We start from the raw sequence: 26,379 nt of genomic DNA, 5'->3' as shown, positions 1-26,379 counted from the left end.
CTGGAGATATTCCAGCCTCGCCTGGACGTCTCCCTGTGCAACCTGTCCTAGGGACCCTGCTTTGGCAGGGGGTTGGACTCGATGAGCTCTGGAGCTCCCTTCCAACCCCTACAGTTCTGTGATTCTAAGAAATATCTAATGGGCTTCTTGGAGATGAGATATTCTCCTTCCCTTCTAGCATTCAATCAGTGCAGCAGCCGTGCACTGCATAGATGAAAGCATGCCAGAGGAACTGATTAAATGTAGCTCTGCAGTATTACATCTACAGCACAGAGACACTACATTCACTGAGCGTGGCCTCAGGCTCAGTGCCACCTTTGTCCTTGCACTGCAAAGTCCACTGTTGGATGCTCTGCCCCCTAAAAATTCCAGTGATATTTATGTTTCTGACATGCTGACACAGTGCTCTCTGTGAAGACTGGGACTTGTTTACCCGGATCCATTTGGATAAGGTCTGAGCTCTGTTCTTCACCGACTTGCATAGCTATGCAAATCCCTCAGATGTGTGAGCTGGGGCTGTTTACACTAACTGTAAAGCTTTCCCAGTGGAACTGTTTTCCAAGCCTGATAAAATGCCATCCCAGGGAGTAGTGTGCGCTGGGGGTGGTCACGGGAATCTCACCATGAAGGGTGTTGACCTGTGCGACCACTAACAAATCTCCTTCCTGGATGTCCAGCATGATTCCCAAGATTGTTTTCAACCAAAAGCTGGGTAACTTCTTTTTCCCAGTGCCAAGAGGTCTGAAATTTTCCTCCTGGTTAATTCTTAACTATCATTTATGGTTACCACTTGGTTTTTTATAGCACAGGCTGCAATCAGCCTTGCCATGATCACTATTTTATTAATAGCAAATCATGTTGCTGTTTTATCACTCGTAAAACCCTTCTTTTCCTCATACAACATGGCCATTGAGAGCCATAAATAGTTTGTCTCCATGACCCAGCTGCGGATTGACTTCTTGTTACACCAGAAGAGTCACAGCTGGAGGATGGCGACACCAGCAGGTTGGGATTTGGCATATGGGGATTTGCTGATCTCCCCTAACTGGTTGTTCCTCCCCCTAAAGCACCTCAGCAACTTGTCCCTGCTTCCACACAGAGCTCAGTCGAGGTGGAGCTGTGTCCCCAACGCATGACTTGGAGCATAAGAGTCTGACCTACAGAGCTGCCTTTGGGACAGATACCCATGCCTGTTCTTGGCCACCTCTCAGCCTGCCCCAACTCTTGTCTTGGTACCCCCAACCCAGCTCACTACCTTCTCCCCTGCATTGCCAGCATGTCTGTTGATGGCCAGGCAATGACCAGTTGAGAGGACAGAAAAGACAGTCTCCACACTCAAAGCCTTCCTGCCACTGATGACTAAATAGACAAAAGAAACAATTCAGGGAAAAAATCTGTTCAGCCCCTGTAGCAAAAAAAAAATACTTGGAATGAACAGAACCTTCTGAAAATACAGCTATTAAGCTCTACAAAGTCTCTACAAAGCTACAAAGCACAGATGAACTATGCTTTTCAGAGGTTTGTAACTCAGCTGTCGTTAGGTAGACATCTGCAAGAACACTGAGAGCTTGTTCTTCACATCAAGCCCATTCCCCTACCAAACTAGATCCCTTTGATCTAGCCCTCAGGAACAGCAGCGTGTCACCGTGTAAAACACGCAGTGACTCTGACAGGCATTGCACACTGCAGTATTCCCTTACATTTTTGTTTGATCTAAATCCTGCTTGGCTGAAAATGAGCAGAAAACCTCCACAACACTAAGTGGAGCAAGGCACAGAGTGCCTGCGGTGTTAGGGGGAAGGAAAACAAACAAACAGTTTTGCAAAATGACAAACAGTGGGAAAGCCAAGGGTGAAACAGCTGCGTGTGACAGTGCTACCAGCTTCATTCAGGACAACGTGAGGAACATTGATTGTGTTTAAGCAGAGAAGAGGTCGAGCAGTTTCACCTTCCTACCAGCATCAAACCAGGACACTGACTTTCTTCCTGTTCCTTGGCAGAACATTTAAACATTCCTCATTCCTCCAGGACTGTAAAGCATCTAACCCTTATTCATTAACACATCACTATACCCACTCAGTGCTCTTGGGCAAAACGAAGTCCAACTTGTCCTCCTCCATGGTCTGTCACATCTACTGAGACTGAACTTGTCCAGGATGTCTTTACCTCCATTTGAGGAGTAGGGAGCCAGAAGATGGTCCGTGTCAGCGGGATAACACGGTACTGTTACTGACTTAATATTGCTTCATCTTTTTCTTTCTCTGACTCCAAAGACTGTCAGGATTTATGTCTCCTCTCTCCTGTAAAATTGCTAAAGCTCCTGTTAGTAATAAATAAATAAATAGCAGGTAGCTATGGGTCTAACCAGCTTCTGAAGAGCCCCCACAACTCCTGCTGCAAAGAGCTGGGAGAAGGACCAGTGCTCTGCTGTTCTACCTTTCTCTTTTCTCTGGGTCAACACAAGATTCTCTGAAGACCCAGAAGCCTGGGGCTTGTGGGAAAGAGGGTGCCATCAGCAGAGGCTAGAGCTTGTGGCCGGCCAAATCCTCAGATGAAGAAGAGGGCATGTTGCATTTCCTGGGAGTGTTCAGTCTTACGATCTCGCAGTCACGAGAGGGATGGGGAAGGATATAGCTGTGCAAGACCATTCCACCATTGTTCTGTCCTCTGTAGGTATCACAAGACTGGAGGACATCTTAATTTTGCAGGGACTAAGAATTAATCCTGACCCATAGGGCAGCGTTGGAACCTTGGGAACCACTGGGAGCAACTGAATTTCCTTTTTCTTCTGTATCCATACTTTTTTGAGTGATAAGAGAATTTATCTTCCCGGTTTGAAGCACACAGAATGCTGTGCAAGTGCTCATACTACTACTTATGGATTATCAAAGCCAAGATAAAAATTAAGAATATTTGGGAGTAGGAGAAGAAACGACAATTTTAAACTCATCAGTGGACACCATAAACAATGGAAGAATGTCTAAAAGGCCATATAAATAGACAGCTTCCTGCCAAACGTCTCCTCTTTTTGCATGTTGAAGTACCGATAGCAAGCTTCCTAAGGAGGAGGTTTGGATGTGTATTAAAGCAAGAACTCACTAGGCAGGGTTTCAAACATGGCTTTCAAGGCTGTAAGCAGTGTAGCCCAACACAGTACACACATTTTCATCCCTGGCACTCAGTCTGTGGAAATGCCAGAAGGCCAAAGCCAAGGGCTCAGAGAAATGCAGTGATTGCAAAGGGATAGGGAATTCTAGGACTGGGTGTGCTGTTCTTGTGCTTGTCAGATCTTTAGAGAATAGGGAACCTGTGATTCCTTCAACTGCTTTTGTTCATTTCTTCTGTTTCAGAGCTCAGGAAAACTATTACATCAGGGGATTTAATTACATTAAAATCATTTATCTGAGTAGATCAACTGCCAGATCTGTCTGACAAGCTAGTCTTGATACACTAACTTGCCTCCAGCTATACCCTCTGGTTGTCTTCAAAGAAAGAAAGAATTTAAAATTGAGATTTAGTGTGTTGATTTATTACACAATGAATTGTCAATGTTTTGTGATGAGGTGAGTTTACAGCAAGCACCAGGAGAGGGTACAGAGGGTAGGTCTCACCATTATAGGATGGTCACAGCAGTCCTTCCTGCTCCTGTGTTCTCACAAAAGTTCCAATAAAGGCTGTTGTGTTTTAATTAACATTGAATTGCCAGCAGAGATTCAGATACCAGAACATGTTTCTCAAAAGTTCTTTCTTTCCTGATTTTTAAATCATAGAATTCAGGTTCAGATCAGTTTCTTCACTGAAAGAGTTGTCAGGGCCTGGCACAGGCTGCCCAGGGAGGGGGCTGAGTTACCACCCCTGGGTGTGTTTAACAGGCGGGTAGATGAGGTGCTCAGGGATATGGTTTAGCACAGGGCAGGAACAGTTGGACTCGATGATCTTAAAGGTCTTTTCCAACCCTGTGATCCTGTGACTCTGTGATGCTCTTCACAGCAGCACCTCGTTGTGACTGGCTGGTGTTTTCTTTACCCTAGAATGTAGTTTTTCTTGGTCTGCTTTATGGCTCGAGTCATTCTCAAAACACATTTCACACCCCCAACCAGCCACTGGCTTGTGGCAACTGAGTTTTTGCCACCTGATCTATTTAACTTCAAAGGTTAAGAAAACAAACCAGCTCCAGAACATAAACATCTTTATATAGCAATACATACCTCGCATGCCATTTTCATCAACGCTTCAGTGCAGCTCCCAAAGCTCTCCAACAATATCTGAAATTTTAGATAGTTTTGGTCACTCCCCCATTTTCCTATACTTAAAAGAAGACGTGTCCCTGGAGACATGCACTAGTGGGAAGGCTGCCTTCTGGAACGTTACTCCTTCACCAGACACCACCAGCTATCTTTTCTTTTGGTTTTTACCCTTGTTTGGGGGCTCTACTAACCCACCGACTTACCCAGCTTCTCTTTCATTTGGCTGAACCCCCACATTCCTTCTTACAACAAAGCAGGCTGCACGACAAGCAAATCAGACTGAATGAGTGTTGCTCTATGGGCACCCCCCCAGGGTGCTCCCTCCCAGCTCATTTATACACATACACATGGAATGCCCCACACAGCACCTGAAAGCCTGGTGAGCTTCCAGATAAAAGGAGCGTGGCCAGCAGGTCCAGGGAGTTGATTCTGCCCCTTTAACCCACTCTTGTGAGAACTCACCTGGAGTGCTGTGTCCAGTTCTGGAGTCCCCGACATAAGGAGGACATGGAACTGTTGGAACGGGTCCAGAGGAGGTCATGAAGATGATTAGGGGGCTGGAGCACCTCTTCTATGAAGACAGGCTGAGAGAGTTGGGCTTGTTCAGCAGGGAGAAGAGAAGGCTCTGGGTAGATCTTACAGTGGTCTTCCAGTACCTGAAAGGGCTACTAAAAAGCTGGGGAGGGCCTGGAGTGACAGGACAAGGGGGAATGGTTTTAAATTGGAAGGGGGTAGATTTAGATTGGCTATTAAGAAGAAATTCTTCACTGTGTGGGTGGTGAGGCCCTGGCACAGGGTGCCTAGGCGATGGCTGCCCCCTCCCTGGAGGTGCTCAAGGCCGGGTTGGATGGGGCCTTGAGCAACCTGATCTGGTGAGAGGTGTCCCTGCCCATGGCACGGGGGTGGGACTTGAGGATCTTTAAGGTGCCTTCCAACCCTGACCATTCTATGGCTCTGTAATCACTAGGAGTTCTTTTCAGCTTGCCCTAAATTGAGAAAATATTTGAAGCTCTTCCCTGCTCCATCCCCCCGCCAGCTTGTGTCTCCCAGCCATCCCTGCCCTCCCTGGATCTGAGGCTGTAAGTCCCAGAGGAGCCGAGCTGCATCCAACTTCCCCAGCTTGTTAACGTGCAGAAGAAATGAGGCTTGAAAGCTTTTCCTTGTATTCAGCTCATCTCCTGCTCGAGTGGGGGCAAGTACAGGTGCCCACAGCTTTAGCAGCTCCCCTCTTTCAGGAGGAGCAACAGCTGCCCAGCCACTGGAAGCCGCATGGCCAGGTCTCCGTTTGGCCACGTCTGGCCCCCTGGGCAGAGAAGAACAAACGAGTGTAATGCTGCACAAGCAGGTGACACAGCACTTCACCAGCCCCCCGCAGCGTGCGGCAGCCGGTTAGCGTTGTTCTCATACCAAACCCAAGTACTCACGGCCACGTTTCCTTCCAGGTCACAGCTGGGATGGCAGATGTTCTCCCAGTGTGTTATCCTCCTCACATCCTGTGCTCAGGATTGCCAACTGGTTCAGGTTCCAGAGGACAAACAGAAGTGAGCTTAATGAAGCGATTGTTCATCCTGCAGTGAATGAGGTGGGATGGTTGTGGAGGCTTCTCTCGAATTCCTGGTTTAGGGAAGCTGACCTGTGAAGGGGTGAGGACCAGACCTGGGGGCACAAACAAAGAGGTAGCTTGCAGTCGCTCCCAGTAAGGATTGTCTCCTGCTATCCTGTGGGGCTGGAAGGGCACCAGCACTGGAAAAAAAACCCCAAACATTTCATACTTATTTCTAAGTCATTATCATGCCATTAATTATTCCTTTGCCATAAATTTGGGGCATGCAGGGACTAGTCAGTGCTGGGTCACTATAGTATCATGGACAACAGCTAAATTCAGAGTTCTTTGGTAAGACACGGATGGGTTTGTCCTGAGGGATCACAGAATGGTTTTAATGGGGGTGTCATGGAAAGAGAAACCTTGATGAGCTGTAAGGATAACAGCCCATCTTGTTCAGCTGAATGTCTTGAGCAATGAAAACTTGGTAGGTGAAACACAGCAACATAGAGAAGGAGAAAAGGGATGGACTGTGTCCAGGACTGGCTGGAGCAGGACAAGGGGGATGGACTGAAACTGAAGCAGCGAAGGGTTAGATGAGATCTTAGGGGGAAGTTCTTTCCAGAGACAGTGGTGAGGGGCTGGAAGGGGCTGCCCAGAGAGGGGGTGGGTGTCCCATCCTTGGGGGTGTTCAAGGCCAGGTCAGCTGGGGCCCTGGGCAACCTTGTGTAGATCCAGGCCTGGAGGTTGGTGGCCCTGCCTGTGTCAGGGGGTTGGAACTGTGTGATCCCTGGTGTCCCTTCCAACCCAGACCAGTCTGTGATTCTGTGATTCTATGATCAAGCACGTTATGGTTTCTGTAGCTGTACACCATTCCTTCCTGATTTTCCACACTGCTTGGAGCTTGGGGAATTCAAAGTCTCCAGTTTGAAGAGAGATTACACCAGGGATGCCATGGAACAAGCAACCTCGCTGGTATTTGCAGTACCAAAGCCATCAAATGGCAAAACTCACCTTTGTACCAGCCTTAAAATAGCAAGGTACCCCCTGGTTAGTGCACAAGCAGGAGACAGATAGTCCATAGGCAGAGGGTGCCTGTCCTGCGACGGACCTTTAGGAGGAAACAATGATGAAAGCAAACCACTGGCTTGGGGTCTGCGAGACGAAACCAGAGCATTTCACCACCAGTCCAGAAGATGCAATTACACCTCCTGTTGGCATACTTGTTGAGATACCTGCTCTGGCTCTCTGTGATGACATGGATCCTGACGATCCATGAAACTCCTGTGAAAACCGATGGGTGAACGACCTGCACAGCGTATTTAATGTCACAGAATTTCACTGAGGTCTCCCTCAGTGAAGGAAGTTGTCTTCCCATGGGATACATCCAGCACTGCTGAGCACAGTGTGCTAGGAGCAGAGATTTTTTTTTTTCTTAGAAAGACAACTAATGCTGTCTTTTAAGACTTCTGTTATATAAACACTTTCCTCTCAAGATTAAGTTCCCAGCCTTCTCTTGAATAAGCTAACCAGGCTGAAGCCTTTTCTTTGGACCTATTTTTGGCCTTGGATACTTTGTGGTCCCTTTGAACTCTCTCCAAATCATTAATACTGTAAAAATGCTGGATGTGAGAACTGGGTATGGGATTTTTTGGCCTTAGCATATGCAGAAATGCCACTGAAGTTTCAATACATGCACAGCTTCCCAGCCACCCTGTGGAATTCCGGCCTTGCCTGGATAAGCAGCGAGATCGGTGGCTGCTGTGGTGGAGGCTGGCTGCAAAGGAACCGAGCGCTGCCCGGCACAGACAGAAGCGCGCTGCGGAAAGGCCAAGTTGCACCGTTTATTGGCCAACAAAGAGAAATCCCCACCGAGTCCAAGGTCGGCAATTTGGAATCTGTTTGGCAGGGAATGTTCTCAGACACTGGGAAGGCTTCCTCAGAATGCTTATGCCTCCTCCAGCCAAAACTAACATACAGCTTGGAAATCTAAATCCAAATAGAAAATTAAACATGTAGCGTGTAAAGTCTTTAAAAACAAACTCTTTATTAAGAATAAAATCATACAACTCGCAGTAACCCCCTAAGGACACGATATATTACAGAGCTGTAGTGGCACTAAGGAGCCACAACAGCAAAGAGACTCACACGAAGGAACCGGAATGGCAGGGAAAGGATTGGGGAGAGAAACTCACTTGTGGTGAAGTGGAGCTTTCATAACTACCAGCTGCCCCACCCCGGATCCCCGCAGCCTCCTCCGTAGCCCCATCCTTGATAGCCCCCTCCTCGATAGCGTCCGCCCGGGCTGCCTTGGTACCCTCTTCCTCGGGAGCGCCTCCCGGAATACCTGTAGCTGCCGCAGCCTCTGCCTCCGTAGCCAGGGCCGTGCGGGTAACCTCCCCAGCCTTGGAAGCCGCTGCCGTTGTCGTAACGAGCCATTTTGGGGGGACGAGGACCATCACCATACCTGGCAGAGGGAAACATAATACACTTGATGCAATGTTACGGATTCTGGCGTTTTTAATTACTACGTGGATCCTCAGCTGCCACGGTACCCGGTTCAGGTGCCCCTATTTTCTGTTAGCAGAACTCCATGTTTGAATTGCAGTTGTGCTTTTGCCCCCTTCCATTTTCAGCAAGGAACAGCTGGGAGCTGCGTGCTGTGCCGTGCTTCGGAAGCTGGACATGGAAACAAGGGGCAACCAGGGCTCCGCGTGCGCCCAGGGGAGGGTCAGATTGGATACTGGGAAAAGTTTCATCACGGACAGAGCGGTGAAGCATTGGAAGAGGCTGCACAGGGAGGGGGTGGAGTCGCTGTCCCTGGGGGCATTTAAAAAATGGGCAGATGAGGCACTTTGGGAGATGGTTTAGTGGTTAGGGTGGTGTAGGGCTAATGGTTGGCCTTGATGATCTTAAAGGTTTTCTCCAACCTGGGTGATTCCATGTTCTATGAAGGGGTGCAAGCCCAGCCCAGCCAAATATGTGTTTTTTCCAGAGACAAACAGGTTTGCCCAAAATAAACTCAGGTTATCTTTTCTTTAACAGTCACTGTGGTTTGGAAGAAGTGATGGCAGCTTCCAACGTGCTGATTTTCCACACGCTTTCCAGACTACGGACTTGGAAACTGGAAGCTCCTGTCCCCACCCACGGGACAAGGCAGGCACCTCCTCCCGCAGGCACTGCGTGGGGAAGGAGCCGAGACCCCGACCCACTGTTCCCACTCTCGGTGCCGAGCTCACCTCATGTGGGCAGCCATGAGCCTGATGCCCGCGGCCGATGGCCTGGAGACCTGACGGATGGTGTTCAGCATCCGCTCGTCCGCCGGTGCCAGCTGCCGAATGATGTCGGGATCCTTGGTCACTTCCACAACGAGCGCCTCCATCGCGGCACGCAGAGCGGTGATGCAGGCAGCCACGTTGTGGGGCATCCTCAGCTTGATCCTAGAGCAAAAAGGGGCCTATCAGATGTTTGATCCTGGAGCACAAAAAAGGGTACGAGCCGTAATACGAGTTCTAGAAGAGACCCTATCAGCGGCAGATGTTTCGTGGAGAGGTTTTGCATTGGGTGCTGCACACGCAGAGCCACAAACCCTGTTCCCACCTCAGAATCTCTAATTTGTCACTGAAGGGACATGAAATGCAGGAGGCAAATCTTCAAGACCCCTAACATCTGACACTGCTAGAACAGACCTCCCTTTCTGATTACACTTGCTCTTGAGGTGTCTCAGGTGATGAAACCCCCAGCATCAAACTGGAAAGATGAAGATTATAAAGGGGGGGGGGGGGGGTGTCGAGATTTTGAAAGCTCCAGGCCACTCTCGAAAATATCAGTTCATCTTAAGGAACTCTTCACACCTCCTTTTTACCCTCAGGCAGGGGAAGAGAGACCTCCAGGTGGTATTTAATCAGGACCATAAAACCCTTGCTGCCAGAGGCAACCACAGATCCTTCCCCTTCCTCTCCTCAGGCTGTGTTTCTACAACAGTTCCACATCTTTCTTGTATTGGGGGCCCCAGCTCTGAACAGAGGACTCCAGCTGGGGCCTCAGGAGGGCAGAGCAGAGAGGGACCTCATTGCAGCCTTCCAGTCCCTGAAGGGAGCAAAGAAACAGGAGGGGAATCATCTTGTTCAAAGGGCAGAGACTTGCAGGATAAGGGGGAATGGAGTGAAGCTGGAGGAGGGAAGGGTGAGATGAGATCTTAGGGTGAAGTTCTTTCCAAAGACAGTGGTGAGGGGCTGGAAGGGGCTGCCCAGAGAGGGGGTGGGTGCGCCATCCCTGGAGGTGTTCAAGGCCAGGTTGGCTGGGGCCCTGGGCAACCTTGTGTAGATCCAGGCCTGGAGGTTGGTGGCCCTGCCTGTGGCAGGGGGTTGGAACTCTGTGATCCTTGGGGTCCCTTCCAACCCAGACCATTCAATGATTCTATGATTGCCTTGGCCTCCCTCCGAAGGGGAGCTCCAAAATACATAGCACCTCTTGTCCATCTGCCAGTTCAAGGGGAGGAACCAGCTGGCTTTATGGAAACTGGCTGGTATTGTGTTGTCAGCATAAGCAGATAATCTGCATGGAACAGCGCTGCTGATATAACCCCCTCCCTTCCCCAGAGGAAGCAAAGGTGATGGCTCTGCAGTTAACCTACAGCGCGTGGCTCACTTGGGGGTTCCTGTTCTACAGAGGTTTACGCAGCCGCCCCCCTCAGCCCGTGTTATTTTGTGGACCCAAATATTAGAAGCACCGAGCAGGTCCGTACCAGTCATCTACCAGAATGATCTCCCCATTTGAGAGGACTTTCTTGGAGGCAAAGAGAAGCAGCTGCAGTGGGCTCACCAAGGTCATTGCTTTGGCAGAAATGGCACGTGTTCGAATCTGCAGGAGGAAGAGGAATACGACTCTTGAAATGGGAAACAGATCCCCTACACCTTCCTCTGGCCACCAACACCAGCAAATTTTGTACAAAGAACCCCAAAAGAACCCACAGAAGTTCCAGGTAAAGCATTAGGCGATGACAAGAGTACACGTGCATACAAAACCCAACACTGGGCAGATGTTGACAGGGACTCAGTGGGTGAAACAGCCCACCAAGGACTACCTGCCATCCAAAGCATTCACTCCTCCACAACCTGAAGTTACACAGCTGATGCTCTGCAAGAGCCAACTTGCACTCTGCCAACCTGAGAATGACCGAGGCGTTGCCAAAATATCTCTCTGCCTTTCGTGGGGCTGGGGCTGCGAGGAGAACCCCCTTGCTTCCTGAGCAGGGTCCTACACGTGCAGATCTGTAAATTGCTATGTGTCTGTGCAACCAGCCCACTTTGTCGACAGCTTAAGCTTGCACCAGAAGCGGGGCCTTAGGCAGGAATGACCCGTCTAGCCTGGGCCAGAGTTCCAGCACAGCCCCCACACGCTCTGCCCTGCCTTTCAGAGGACCTGAGGAGCAGAACTTGGGACCTCTGCCCTTCCTCCATTCTTTCACACACCAGCACAACCTGTGTCCTTCTTGGTCCTCAGGGAGATGATCTGCTCCAGCCTGGTAGTTACCAGAAGCTTCCAGACTAGAAATTGAGGCAGAATACGGGAACTTGCACGTCAGAGAGTGCCAAACACAGCAGCAGACAGACCAGCCTCAGAGAGAGTCCTTCTGCCAGCGGGCGGGGAGAGCTGCACACAGATACTTCCTTCGCCCCAGTGTCCCCCAGGTGCTGCCTCAGCTGCTCACTAGCCACTGCCCTGGTCATTCTCAGCCCCCCCTGTGTATTTTGGGTTAATAAAGCTTGGCTTTTCAAGGTCAAAAGTCTTGTGGTAGTTACAGGGGAGCTTGCTGTACAGAGATGGTGGAGGCCAATCACAAAGGGGGCAGGAGAGGAGAAGCCTCAGCACAGCTCTGAGCTGCGTGTGTGGGGCTCCAGAGCACCCAGCCAAGCCCCTGGCCAGCGCCCACGGGAGTCAAGACTCCATTTATTACCAAGTGTATCAAAAATGGTGTGGCCAGTAGGTTTGAGGAGGTGATTGTGCCCCTGTACTCAGTATTGGTGAGGCCACACCTCAAGTGCTGGGTTCAGTTCTGGGCCCCTCACCACAAGAAGGACATTGAGGTCCTGGAGTGAGTCCAGAGAAGGGGAACCAGGCTGGGGAAGGGGCTGGAGAGCAAACCTTCCGAGGAGCGGCTGAGGGAGCTGGGGGTGTTCAGCCTGGAGAAGAGAAGGCTGAGGGGAGACCTTATCACTGCCTACACTGACCTGACAGGAGGGTGCAGAGAGGTGGGCGATGGTCTCTTCAGCCAGGTGACAGGACAAGGGGGAATGGGCTCAAGCTGCACCAGGGCAGGGTCAGATCAGACATTAGGAAAAAGTTCTTCCCCAAAAGGGTTATGGGGCGCTGGAACAGGCTGCCCAGGGAGGGGTTGAGTCACTCCCCCAGGTGTGTTTAACAGACGGGTAGATGAGGTGCTCAGGGATATGGGTTAGCACAGGACAGGAACGGTTGGACTTGATGATCTTAAAGGTCTTTTCCAACCTGGTGATTGTGTGATTCTGTGATTCAGTGGTTTCTCTGCCATCACTCAGGTAAGTTGTGTGGCAGCAAATATGACAGAGGGTATTGGGGGGCTGGACCCAATGATTTCTTGAGGTCCCTTCCAACCCCTACGATTCTGTGATGTAAAACTCAGCATACACATACAGTAGTTGTGAACCAATGGGTGTAGCCAAGACACGTGCAGCACCCCCTCTGCTTTAACACTGTAAGGGGGTTCTGCTTGTCACCTAGAACACCTTTACAGCACTTCCCAGGCAGAAGGAACTCAGCTGGACTCCAGAACAGGCGACAGAGCGCTCCGGGGCCTCCCCAGCGCTGTGTGTGAGCAGCCCTGGCAGGGTCGCACAGCCACATCCGGCACTGAGGCCCAGCCTTCATCTGCTCCCCGAGAGACAGGGGAGCAGGAGCGTTTCGCAACGAGAGCACACAGGGGCTGAGCTGTAAGTGTATCCTATGTGCTGAGCACAGAACATTAATGGGGCAGAGAGAAAGGTCATGGGGACCCTGGGGAAGGCAGCTCGGGGGTTTCCGAGATGCTTGGGAAGTGGGAAATGACAGACTGCCTCCGTGCCAGACAGGGAGCATCCCCCTGCCTTTCCACACGTCCCTGTTCTCTCACTGGATTCATCAAGAGCAGAAGCACTGAGGGCAGCCAATCTCTGGCACCTCATCAGAAGGGAAGAGCTCCCAGAGCAATCTCTTCAAGAAGATCACTAGATCTTTCCCTACAACCCAGCTGTCCCACAGAACTCTCAGGAGCCAGCTCTGCAGCTAAGGGCTCTGCTTCCACGGGGACTGGCTGACTCTACATCACCGTGGAGGCTGGGGACACTGTGACTGTGTAAGGTTTGCTTTCCACAAAAAAACCAAACTAACAAACCCCAGACCAACCCAAAACCCCAAACCAACCCAGAATCAACCCAAACCTACCCAAACCCCCAACCCAACCCCCCTGTGAACAAGCTAAGCACTATCCAGCCTATCTTTTTTCTTCTTTGTTACCCAGAAGAGCCCCTGAGGCCACTCAGCAGCACGCCATCAAGGGTAAACTCAGAGCCTTTACCTTTTCTCCAAAGACAAAGAAGGGGGATGGATACTTGATGTCCTGGCTGCTGAAAGGGCAGTTGACAGAGGACTTGTGGATAAGCGCGTTGTGCCCCTCCGTGGTAAGAATTTTCCTCTTCTCCTTGTGGTAGCAGACATTGGGGTAGACCCCAAAAGCAAGCAGGGAGATGACAACGTCCAGATTATTATCTGGTCCAGTGTTGTTAAACGGTTGAGTCATCAAACACTCTGTTGACAGAGAACAGAAGACTGGCTCACATCCACGGGTCAGGGAGGACAGTGCAGTGGAGCTGTTTAGGATCCTGGATCAATGCATTTTCTGATTCAATCAACTGGTGGATGTGCATCTGCTCTCAAATGACCTCTGTACTCAAAGCACTTCAATTCTACATTCAATCGCAGTTTGTTCACAGAGAACAAAAAGCTGAAAAACACAACTGCAAAGAGATATTTTTCCCTCCCAAGCTCTTAAAAAACAAGGAGAGAGGGGGTTTGTCCAGAATGTGCTGCACTGCAGAGTGTTTCCTGTCATTTGTTTTGGAGACAGATCTTTTGGGGGAGATTGGAATGGATGTTTTCGTTAGTTTATTTGTTACAAACCTCCCCAGAGTCTCTGGTGGCTTGTTTTCGGGTCACTCTGCCCAGAAATAAAGATAACAGCAGCACTGATCCTAGCAGCATGAGGAGAAAGAAATTAAAGGAATTCTTTTTTTAAAAAAAAAAAAAGTTATGAAAAGTGAGGGGGAGATGAACATCTGCTGAATCCAGCCAGTCATGGCATTTAACTGAGCGTGCTCCTTGGGAACATTAGGCAAGCTCAGAACCTCGCCAACTTTAGGAGTATTTCTTTTTGCTGTTGTTTTTTCCCCACTTAGAAAGTTGACTGAATATGCCAAATTAGGGCACACCCCTCCTGCAGCACAAACCCAACGCAACACAGGGCACACAGCCTGCTGTCAGATCACACAGGCTGCCTAGGGCTAATGAAAAGGAGGGGGAAGCACAGCAAGTTTTGGAGATGCAACAAGTGAAGAAGAAAGACAATCAGGGATTGTCAATAGATTTCTAATCCTGCAGCCCTAACCTCAGCCCCATCCTGTTGCACCACAGCTATCACAACTCCTGTATGAGAGGAGGAGACAGCACTAATGTGTCATCTGAACGCAGTTGTGAAAGAGGAACAGCTTTATGGCCGTTCTGTAAAGCACAACCCCAGGCCTCTGCGCTCCTGTGTTCAAGGCAGGTTATCGGGTGGGTTTGCTCCTCAGCTCACAATGAAACATGCAATCATTACGTTACTATGTCCCAGCAGAATCACCTTCAGGGAAGCCAAAATTAATGAGTATGTCTTTCAGCTGGACTTTGGCTTCCCAAGTCATCCTAAGAGTCGCCATGCTGAGCCTTTTGTGTTCACAGAATCTTTTCTCTGCTTCTTCACCACCCATCCTGAGAAATAAAGAGAGCAAGAAGTGTGCTGAAGGAGAGGAGAAGCACAGCAGTGCAGCCGTCACAGCATCCACCAACACACCTAGTCTGCCCGTGACCTCTCATCACACAACCCACCTCACATCATCCCAGGCTTGGAAGGCAGAGAGCAAAGCCACGTGATCGGAGAACCTGCTCCCAGCAAAATTCCTGTGCACGTAACCCAGGCGTTTGCCTTCACTGATGAACGGTTCGGGGAAACAGGTGGCTGCACAGATGGTACAAACAGCATCCCCCACACTGAAAGAAACCACAAAAGGGATGGGGATTATTCACAGTCCTGATGCTGGCTGTTGGTACCAGTAAGAACTTCTCTGCTGCAGACCTCAGTAATTTGGCCCTTATCTCCCAGAGATCCTCACAGAAACGCTTCCACTGAAGCAGATGTTAAAGGAGCTGCGGTTCCAGTATTTCCATGAGTCCTTTGTCTGTTTTCCCTCCCCTTCCCTTATCCATAGACAGTTTTTTTTCCACCACCTTCTGGTGGAAAGGAGCCTGCAGCCATCAGAATTACAAACAGCAGATCTTCATCTCCGCTACAGCAAAATGTGTGGGTGCATTGCTCTTCTTATCTGGACCTCAAATTCCCCATCTCCAGCTCACTGCTACACTTCAGTATGTAGGGTCCCACCCTTAATTCCTACGGAATCAGCCCCTCCTGGTCCCTCTCAGTTAACTCTGAATTGCATGACTACTTTGTTCCCTAGACCGTAAGTTAGTTACCCTCTGCTCTCATGAATGCTCAGCTCCTATCCCCAGCTGTACCATTTATTGCCCATCTAGATGCATTATTTCTTCTCTGCTAGGGTGCTTGTTTGGAGGAATTCAGAGAAACAAGAAAAAGACCACTTGAGACCACCAAACTTACTAAAAAATGCAGCCCATTATCATCATCTTGCCCAGGCGAGGTTCGATGGGAAGTTTAGCTAGGATTCTTCCAAGAGGTGTCAGCTCATCGTTAGAATCCAGGGCATCAAGCTCTGAAACAAGATCTCTTATTATCAAAGATGGTTGTCTAACCCCAGAAATCCTCAGATAAGACATTCAGCACTGTAATAACTGTGCTCAAACAGAACCCCACCTATATTTAATGCTGTTTACCACATTGCCAACGTGATTTTCAAGGCTGGTCTGAGGTTAACTAAGGAAAGTTTACTTTAGCTTTACAAACTTTTTATCACCTCCTCCACAATTAAAATGACTACTATTTAAGTCACACATATATATTATTTTTTTCCTATTTCTTTTTACTTTGCTTCTGTAGGAACCACCATTAAACCTTTCCCAGGTCCCCTATATTTGGTCTAATTAATCTAACCTAATTCCTGCCTGGTGAAAATCGAAACAGCCCTATTACTGCCAACTGTAGTCTTCATTGCAACTGGCAAATCACAGAACCCTCTGTTCACCAAAAAGAGAGCCCCACAAAACCCCACTTTATGGCCTGTGAGGCTTCACCTGCCCCCATTTCCTGACTGCTTTGGGAAACCAGAGTAGCTAAAAGCTTTATGTTTAAGAAGAAAAAAAAGAAAACCCAAACCTTTGTAGCCTCAGCAATTAAATGGGAAAGTGAACAAATAAAGGATCACTCAGCCACTACCAAATCCATTTTTCTTGGTACCTACTCAACTGAAAAGCCTGAAGAACAGCACCATCTCACTGTCCTAAATGCTTGGTAGCAGCACACATGGGCTGAAAAAAATATCATGGGTCACCGAAGGAATAGAGGCACATGCAGAAACGCCTGTTGGGTGTTAGAGCTGAGAACATTTGCCTTTTCCCCTGGCTTTGCAGCTCTTCTCTGCAGTGTAAGAAGCAGGTCAGGTAGGAAAATCATTAAGCTTAACTACCCATCCCTACCTATGGGGTTCGCCTGGTGTCCCTTCTGTGCACAGGCAATGTGGGCTCATCACAAAAACCAACAAGTGGGTGTTTCAGTGCTCAGAAGCGTTAAGAAACACTCCTTTAGTGACATCTGCATAGATCACCACTTAAAATCCAGCACATAAATTTGGCATTCCTCCCTGCTTCACTGCACTCCTATGTAACTCCTTGAAGAAACTGGGGCAATGACGTCACCCCCACTTCAGTTTCTCCTGTCTTTAGGAAAACACCGGTGCTCAACATATTCATAAACTGTAGATTTAATTGCACAGTAAAGCAGCGAGATCCTCGGGGCAGCAAACTTGAGTGAAGCCAAGAAACTACCAACCCTTCTTCTTTAGCAGTTTCACAGTAGTTCTGTGAAGGCCTCAGGCACTGGGCTGAGCCTGCCAGTGCCACAGCTGGAACACAGGAAGCTTATTGGTACAATAATATAAAAAGCCTCAAGTTTGATGTCGAAGGCTCAAGTTTCTTAAAAAGGATTGACTTTTCCACTTGGGAACTGGAGTATTTCTTCAGCTGCATGATGACCCTGCCACCCATGCAACGCATCCGGGAAACACTGTGCAGGTTCAGACAGCGTGCTACCGCACCAAGAGTCGAAGCAGGGAGGCTGACATGGTTTGTGAGTGAGATTACACACAGGACACGGCGTGGAGCAGACACACAACCTCGCAGACACACAGCGGTACCTCTTAGGGTGCGTTCAGCTTCAATCACCGCATCCAGAGGTGGTGGTTCGATTGCCTTGGCCAAGAACTGCCCGATTCCTCCCAGCCGCAGCAGTTTGATGCTCAAAGCAATTTCGTGGAGCGGCGTGCGAAACATTTCGGGTGTCATATGGGTTTGAAGCCTGGAATTGGAAGAGAACAAAAAAGTCCTCATTTTTTGTAAGGTGCTGGAACACGCTGCCCAGAGAAGGGTTGGGTGCCCCATCCCTGGAAGTGTTCAAGGCCAGGTTGGATGGTGCCCTGGGCAGCCTTATGTAGCTCCAGGCCTGGAGGTTGGTGGCCCTGCCTGTGGCAGGGGGTTGGAGCTCTGTGATCCTTGGGGTCCCTTCCAACCCAGACCAGTCCATGATTCTACGATTTTCTGAGCACAGGCTTTGATCATGGGTCACTCCATCAGTACAATCTATCGCCCCCAAAGCAAATGCTGCCTCCCAGCCAACCCAGCAACTCTCACTGCGCTCCTACACCTTCTCTTCTACCCCTATTTGCCCTCTGTGCTTCTCAAGCCTCATTCCAGGGCAAACTCACAATGGAAATGCAGAGGGCAAATACCCAGATTCAACAGGCACCTGATTTAGATGGTGCCTCTCAAAAGATGATCTGCACAAGGCCAGACAACTCTTCCTTACTTAGGAACCATGGAGCTACTATACTTTGGCTTTACATTCTCTGAAGGAAGGCAACCTCAAAGTCACGATGATTACTTCAGAAGCTTAAGATGAGTTTGCTGTCAAAAATCCTTAATTCAAGCCCCCCTTGCTGTACTAGACAGCAGATATAAAGACACCTGAGCAATTTAAGGGAAGTGTTTGATCAACTGATGCTCTCAGATGTTACAGTTGAACATTAGAACACAGCTATGCTCAAAGGGCTACCTGAGAAAGGGGCGCCAAGACTCTCATGAGGGAGGTGACACTGAGCTAACAGCTGCCTAGACTTCTCTAGCCAACAAAAACATTTCCATGGCTCTAAGGAACAGCTTGGCAGGCTGAAGAGGGCAAAACTTTCAGCAGCAGGGAAGGTGCTGGAGCAGTTTACCAACACGATGGGGCCTCCTGGCCACACAATGGTAATGGAGGGAAAAGAAACAGCTGTCCTCCCTGCTTTTTACCACTTTTATGACATTTCCTGTTACGTGAAGATGCGGGGTGCCCGTGACGTATGATGGCAGACTTCAGAACTTTATCTGCATTACAAAGCTCTTTTCTGCCTTGCCTCGACTCCCAATCAGTATTATTTTTCTCCTGAAAGGTTCTGTAGGTTGCACTGAAGAGTGTAGCCCTAAGGAGAAGGACTTGGGGGTGCTGATTGATGACAGGCTCAGCATGAGCTGGGAGTGTGTGCTGGCAGCTCAGGAGGCCAAACGTGTCCTGGGCCGCACCCAGAACAGCGCGGCCAGCAGGACTGGGGGGGTTCTGCCCCTCTGCTCTGCTCTTGTGAGACCCCCCTGCAGTGCTGCATCCAGCTCAGGGTTCCCCAGGACAGGGAACACGTGGAGCTGTTGGAGCGCATCCAGAGGAGGCCACAGAGATGATCAGGGGGCTGAAGCACCTCTACTATGAGACAGGCTGAGAGTTGGGCTGGTTCAGTCTGGAGAAGAGAAGGCTCCAGGAGGCCTAATTGCAGCCCACCAATACTTACAGGGGTCCTACAGGAAAGTGGGAGAGAGGCTGTTCCCCAGGGAGTGCAGGGACAGGACAAGGAATGATGGCTTCAAGCTGGAAGAGGACAGGGTTAGGTTAGATGTTGGGAAGAAATTCTTTACTCTGAGGATGGTGAGGCCCTGGCACAGGGTGCCCAGAGAGGCTGTGGGAGCCCCATCCCTAGAGGTGTTCAAGGCCATGTTGGATGGGGCTTTGGGCAGCCTGGACTAGTGAGGGTGACCCTGCCCATGGCAGGGGGTTGGGACTAGATGGGCTTTGAGGTCCCTTCCAACCCAAAATGTTCTGTGATTTTTAATAATAAAACAAATTCTTATGCACCTCATATTATGAATAAAAATATAAAACATACGTAGTAACTTTTTTAAAGCAAAACAATGGTGATATTCCAGTGTGAACTGACTTCATGCATCTCCTTCCTAGGCTGTCTACTTTATTTTCTTTTCTACTCTTATTTTCCTAGTTTAACCAGAATTCGCACTCAACAGCTCTGGGAAAAGTCTCTGAGGTCGTTTTATTTCTAAGGAGGAGCAGAGCCTCACCTTTCAAAGCGAGCTCTGCTGCACAAGTGGAAACAAAATCCAGCACGCACACGGCCGGCTCTTCCCTTCCGCTGCTCCAAGTTAGTTTTCGACGCCCAGACTGTGGCATAGTTTGTCATGTTATTGTGAGAAGTGAACAGCTTCACTTTTTGTCTGTTAAAGAAACAAAAAAACCCACCACAACTTAGGACAAAAAACATCACATCTTAAATCTTTTTTTTATTGAAAGAGCTGTCAGGGCCTGGAACAGGCTGCCCAGGGGATGTGGTTGAGTCACCTTCTCTGGATGTGTTTAAAAGAGGGTAGATGAGGTGCTCAGGGATATGGTTTAGCACAGGACAGGAATGGTTGGACTTGACGATCTTAAAGGTTTTTTCCAACCTTGTGATTCTGTGATTCTGTAAGTCTTGCCAAATCAGTTCGTATTTTATTCCTTGCAGCCACAGTGCTTTTAACAAGCAAACCACCCATGTTTGACTAGCTAAGCTTGGGATGGTTGGCCATCCCTCTGGCAGGTAAAGTATCACTCTCCTTACCAAGCAGTGCCCCACACTGCACACTGAATCAAAGTTTCCCAACCCTCTCAAATGCTTAAAATCCTCATGCTGTTTGCTCAAGATCAGGCACAGCCAGACAGGATCTGTACTGGACTACAAAAATCCTCCTGTTTTCCTTCAGCTGGACACTGAGCACTTGTAATACTCATGTGGATATTATATCTCTCAAATATGCAGGGAGACCTGGTGGTACCTCACATGAATAGCGTAGGCGTGAGCGCAGCTGAGTGAAACCAGCCCGCTGACGTGCCAGCATGGTGTGTAACCACGCCGAACGGCTCCAGACAACGCAAATTTGTCTTGAGCAGAGTTCAAGAGCCGTGGAATTCAGCTCTGTGACTATGGGAACACAAGGCAGTTCTGTGCAGCCAGAGAATCATTTTTTGCATTCCAAAGAATGGGATTTACAGAACAAAAAGCTACTTTAGGAACTCACTTGCAGGAGTCTATAACATAGACCACATCATTGATGGTAATGCTAGTCTCCGCAATGCTGGTAGATAAAATAACCTGTAAAAAAACAAACCAGGAAATGCATATTGGAATATATTTGGCCTGAAGAAGTTAAGGAAGGACTGGAAAATAAACTACATAACCTCTATTTACAAATAAATAAATAACAGACTCATCAATACATCCCACAAAAGCTCAACAGAAGGCAGCATGTTACGCTCTGCCCAGAGAAGGTTCTCTTACTTTGGTTACTCCAGGAGGCACAGGATCAAACACTCGTCGCTGTTCCTCCAGAGGAATCTGTGAATGCAGAGGTAGAATTCGATACTGGTGGCCCCCTACAACACAGATACAAGGTGGTCAGCAACTCCTGCTGTGTCTTTGCACAAGATAATAATTTCTACCCGTCCATTCTCGCTCCCGCCCAGTTAACTGCCATCTTTACACAGGCAGTAGTTTCCTTTGGGAAAGGAGGTGAAACAGAATAGAATGGGGTTGCTTGTACCAAAGCGTGGATTCATTTCTAGATGCTTCTGCATCATGTATATCAAGTTCCAGCCAGGCAGGAAAACAAGGACAGCTCCTGGGACGTTTAGTGTCTTGATGTAAATTAGCAGGGCCTCAATGAGCTCAAAAGAAGTTTCCTTCTCGTTCAGCTGAGCCATGGAGTGCTTTGTCTCTGGGCCGTACTCATCGCTGCAAATAAGGTTGCAATTGGCCTAACAAACGAAATCACAGAAGAAATCTTATCAATTCATTTACTTGGTCTGTGGAGACTGGCTGGCCAGGCAATATGAAAATGAGATGTGAAGCCATCTCAGCACAGCTCACAGAATGACTCACAATAAGCAGTTCAAGTCCCACATCCTTGGATTTCTAATCCAAGAACGGAGTTATAATTTCACTGCATCGAGTTATAACTCAATGCAGATTTCCATCAGGAAGCTATCAACCCCAAACTTCTATTCCAATGAATGAGAACATCATCATCATCATCAATGTAAGAAAATGCTTCTCTCAAGAAAAACCAATAGTTTTTGAAAATTTCAAATAACTGACCTAAAACAGTAGCTTCAGACCTACAAATTAAAAGCTGCATCCTGAAAGGGATATATATACATATAGTGTTGGTGCTTACACATACATATATATATGTAAGCACCAACACTATCAACTGGAGGAGGAGAAGGGAGAGAATCTAAATTTTCACCCTGAAAAGATATCACCAAGCTCATATTTCGGGATCTCTTTCTTCCTCCAAGGTCAGCAATGCTTCCACGCTGTTAAAAGTGAATCTTCTATCTTTAGAGAAATAAGCTTCCCTAAAGAGAATTATAGCTTCAACCAAAAAAAGACATTCTTCCATTTCCGAGACCGAAGAGGAAATGAAATTCTATTTCTGAAGTTAACAGCAACCTCAGATATGAAAACCACAAAAGCTGTCTAAGTGCAACGATGCAACACTCATTCCAGAGCCCTAATGGGCACTTCTTTCATTTTTCATATGAAAAAGTCAAACCTACATCATCATCTTCTGTGCTTTCTTCATCCTTCTCCTTCTTCTTCTTTTCCTTTGGTGGAGGAACGAACTGAGTCATTTGAATGCAGTCTTCCAGGAAGTAATCTGCCAGGACAGACAAGCACCGGTTACCAACCTTCATGCAGGCTTCTAGCAGTCAGGCAGCACAGTTCTTTTTATCACCTCTCAAGATGCCCCACATATAACTGGGAGCTTGAAAGCATGAAGCTAAGGCTGGAGAAAACTCCTCAGCTAACAGCGAGGGCATCAGAATTATTCCCCTGCTATTCCAACGATTATTCCAGTTGTTATTCCTCTATTCAATATACTTCCACATAATGTTTTAACTTTTATTTTACCATCTGATTTAAAGCTATGTTCATTACTCCCAATCTCACAGGCTGATGTGAAACACCACAGCCTGACTATTACCATCTCATTCTCCGACAGAAGCTACCCCAAGCAGTGGTGCTTAAGGGAGTTTGTGTGTGGGATTGGGGGGGCGTTTGGGAGGAGGGGGTGTGGTGGTAGCAGCAGTGTTGGTTTGCTTGTGGGTTTAAACCAAATGGTGTTATGAAACAATTCACCGCTACTGACTTCTTTGCCCAGGGAAAGCCACATCTGTAGGACATAACAACCCAAAAGCAAAGTGTATCTCACCATGCCTGTAGTCTTAAAGGATACAACTGATAAAATTACAACACAAGCAGATGCTGAAAGCTCCATCAACCCTTACCTTGGACAGGGTAAGTTCTACCAAAGACCTTGACCACAGGACAGTTGAAGAAGTATTCACAGAACATACTCGTGTCGATGGTGGCAGACATGAGGATAACCCTGATTTCAGGATAGGCCTGGACTACATCTCTCAGCACCACCAAAAGAAAGTCAGTCTGCACACAAACAGAAAAGAGCATCTGTAATTTCCTAACCACGGGACACAACATCTTCCCAAGAGACCAGAAAGAACTACACAGACTTATACATCTATTGAGCAGGAGCTTTGCTGAGCAAGAGAAGTAACAGTTACCACAACAATATCCTCTTTTTGCCTGATTTTACAAATCCTGCAAACCCTGGGATTGATGAATTTTAGGATTTCCAGTGTACAGACAAGTTAACCTTTTGTCAGAATGAAACAGGCAAAAAGCATTCCAAAATAGCTGCTTCTTTCCTGACAATACATCACGACCTAAGGTCTTCTGACATATAAAGGAGCCAGGGTTCAGTAAGTAAATAGGAATGCAAAGTTTTATAGTTCTATTTAAACAGGACTTGTGTTTCATTTTGCCATGCAGTTAGGCAGGCCCTTAGTTCAACAGATAAAAAATCCAATTCTCAGTCAAAAAAATTTTTTTATTTATTTAAAAAATGGTCAGGGCTAGAAAGGACCTCAAAGATCGTCAAGTCCCAACCCGCTGCCATGGGCAGGGACACCTCTCACCAGACCTGGCTGCTCAAGGCCCCATCCAACTCAGCCTTGAACACCTCCAGGGAGAGGGCAGCCACCACCTTCCCGGGCACCCTGTGAATTTCTTCCTAACATCCAATCTAAATCTACCCCCTTCCAATTTAAAACCATTCCTCCTTGTCCTATCACTCCAGGCCCTTCTAAATAGTCCCTCCCCAACTGTCTTGTAGGCCCCATCATTAACACTTCATCAAACTTAATAGATGAAGAGATCAGAAAGATGTGTTGTAATTCCATCTAAACAAACCCCCAAATTCTGTCAAAACAAGCTTAAACTTCGTGTCAGAACTTAGCAGGTTCTCTCACTCTTGCTGAGGCAAAGCTGAAAACTATATGGAACAATCAAGGGGACTGAAAATGTTTCACCATTTCTTAAGTTGCATACTATGTACACACACCCTCAATTCTATTTCCAATTTGCTGCACTGTTCTTTGTGTCAAAAATCAAGCTGAAGGGTGCCACTGCCAGGATGGCAGCCTCAGTCAGTGCTGCTGCTGTTCCAGTATGATAATACAACGCCATCGGTAAGAAGAAACCACTTCAAAAAGAGAAGTGACATTCAACATGCTCCACATTTTGAGAAGTGCTTGTGGCATGGTGCTCTAATCTCCCAGAGAGGACCAGGACATAGGAGGGGATTCTCACGGGAAAGAGAGACAGGGCAGCAAGTAAGCTCAACTCCTTTCATCAGCTCTTTTCATCTGGTAAGCAGTAATAAGAGAAGAATTTCTAAAAATCTTATCCAAAATGTAAAATTCACATCTATGGCATGCGGCATAGTCTGCAGTTTCCTTTCCCATGGTTACTGTTACACAAGAACATACAGAGAACTTCAACAGAGCAGAAGCACACAGAGAAATAGGACCATGATCGATGGCTAACTCACATTAATGTCTCTCTCGTGGATCTCATCAACAATAACATGACTTATGCCACGGATCCCAGCCTCCACCTTTCTCAGGAGGACACCTTAAACAGACACAGGAGTTCCATGTTTGCATGGGTAACAGCTCAGCCTCCTCACCACCACACTCCATTTCAGCAAGACCAGCTAGCGCTGGTTTAAGAAGGAAGATGTGGGCAGGCTGCCCAGCACCTTTCACAGCCTTGTCTCTAGCTGCCGTGCTTCCTTTTCTACAAGAGATGGGAAGTATATAGAGCACAACTACTAGCAAGACTCTTTCTTCCTTCCCACCCAACACTGCTTCCCCTTCTGCATTTCAAGGACAATGAATATATGGCAATTTTATGGTGCTAGACCAGGATTAACACACTTCTGAACAACAGTCTTCACCTTTCTCTGCACAAGAGCATGTCAGCAAGCTTGCTCTATTGAAAAAAACATATGAACTGTTAATACTTTAAACAGGTTTTAAAAAAATTCTAATGTCTCTATGTTTCTGCTTTTGCTGGTAACTCAATTAACTGAGGTCTGTAATTATTGACCTGTAAACATGAGGCAATACAGACCTACGGTGCAGAACAGCACGCTGCCGTGCGGCCGGGGAAGCACAGACTCAAACCGCACACTGTACCCACAGCTCTGCCCGGGTTCTTCCCCTCTCTCATAGGACACGCGCTCTGCGACAGACACGGCACTGATCCTCCGAGGCTGAGGGATGGAAAAAAGTTAATCTAACTTAATGATGAAGTTTTTTATGAGAACACCAACGAAAGCAAGAAGAAAGTTAGTTCTAAAAGCTCCAGGCGTCCTGCCCCAAGGTTTCATTCCAGAGTAGCCATTAGACAGCAATATCTATTAGCAGCAGGCTTTTTTCTTCAGAAACAGTCAACTCTGGACATAAAATGATGGAGGAGGGCCATAAGGATATAGGGAACCACCAGCTTGCATCTGCTAAATATTTTCCTCTGCAGCCTGTCAATAAATTTTCCAAACTATCCCAACTGTAGATATATGAAAAGCTAACCCCTAAAATTAAAATACAGATGAGGCAGAGGTTTCTTCTACACACAGTACTGAGGAGATACTGTTATGAATGTGTAGCAGTTTTGCGTAGCTGGGTTTTAATGGAGAATGGGGGTGCTGCCAAGACGGCTTCTGCAAGCAGCAGCTAGAAGCTCTCTGCAGGCCCCAGAAAGTAAACATCGGCCAATTCAAGGCCAGAGTTGCTGCTGACCAGGGCCGAGCCAATCGGTGATGGCCACAGCGCCTCTGGGAGTCACATTTAGAAGAAAAAAAATCACAGGCAGGTGCATTTTGCCACCAGAGAAGGGGGTGAGAAGATGTAACAAGCCGTGCAGACACCAAGGCCAGGGAGGGGGAGGAGGGGGGGAAGAATGAGGCACTCCGGGTGCAGGGAGATATTCCCCTGCAGCCCATGGAGAAGACCATGGTGGAGCGGGTGTCCCCTTGCAGCCCACGGATATGGATGGGGACCAGAGACATCTACAGACTGCGAAGAAATTGATCCACACCACAGCAGGTTTGCTGGGGGACTTGTGACTCTGTGGGGGACCAGGCCGGAGCAGTCTGGGCCCGAAGGTCAGCACCCCATGGAAGGGAGTTGCGCTGAGGCCTGTGGTGAGGAGATGACTCCCCAGTAGAGAGGACTCAGGCTGGAGAAGTGCGTGGAGGACTGTCTCCTGTGGGTGGGACCCCACGGTGCAGCAGGGAAGGGGGGAAAACAACTTGGGAGGAACGGACTGAAAACCCCCATTCCCTGCCCCT

The 26,379-nt window shown here is 48.2% G+C and overlaps 1 protein-coding gene across 2 annotated transcripts in view; it reads right to left on the bottom strand.

Moving 5' to 3' along the window:
* Positions 1-7,824: 7,824 nt before the first annotated feature.
* Positions 7,825-26,379, bottom strand: part of DHX9 (DExH-box helicase 9) — a gene marked incomplete at its 5' end in the record, with an annotated part of 31,178 nt that continues 12,623 nt past the window's right edge. For both annotated transcript variants that reach the window (XM_084266476.1, XM_084266477.1), the window contains 16 exons: positions 7,825-8,257; positions 9,030-9,230; positions 10,538-10,653; positions 13,385-13,614; positions 14,705-14,832; positions 14,950-15,111; positions 15,740-15,851; positions 17,448-17,608; positions 19,690-19,842; positions 20,683-20,756; positions 20,943-21,037; positions 21,205-21,418; positions 22,223-22,323; positions 22,955-23,111; positions 24,577-24,659; positions 25,161-25,302. In XM_084266476.1, the coding sequence (XP_084122602.1) occupies positions 8,011-8,257; positions 9,030-9,230; positions 10,538-10,653; positions 13,385-13,614; positions 14,705-14,832; positions 14,950-15,111; positions 15,740-15,851; positions 17,448-17,608; positions 19,690-19,842; positions 20,683-20,756; positions 20,943-21,037; positions 21,205-21,418; positions 22,223-22,323; positions 22,955-23,111; positions 24,577-24,659; positions 25,161-25,302 (2,376 nt within the window). In that variant the 3' untranslated portion in view covers positions 7,825-8,010. The remainder of the gene's footprint in view (positions 8,258-9,029; positions 9,231-10,537; positions 10,654-13,384; positions 13,615-14,704; positions 14,833-14,949; positions 15,112-15,739; positions 15,852-17,447; positions 17,609-19,689; positions 19,843-20,682; positions 20,757-20,942; positions 21,038-21,204; positions 21,419-22,222; positions 22,324-22,954; positions 23,112-24,576; positions 24,660-25,160; positions 25,303-26,379) is intronic.

The sequence above is a fragment of the Gallinula chloropus genome, assembly GCF_964237585.1.
Source record: "Gallinula chloropus genome assembly, chromosome: 6".
Taxonomy (NCBI): domain Eukaryota; kingdom Metazoa; phylum Chordata; class Aves; order Gruiformes; family Rallidae; genus Gallinula; species Gallinula chloropus.
This window is presented reverse-complemented; position numbering and strand designations above follow the sequence as displayed.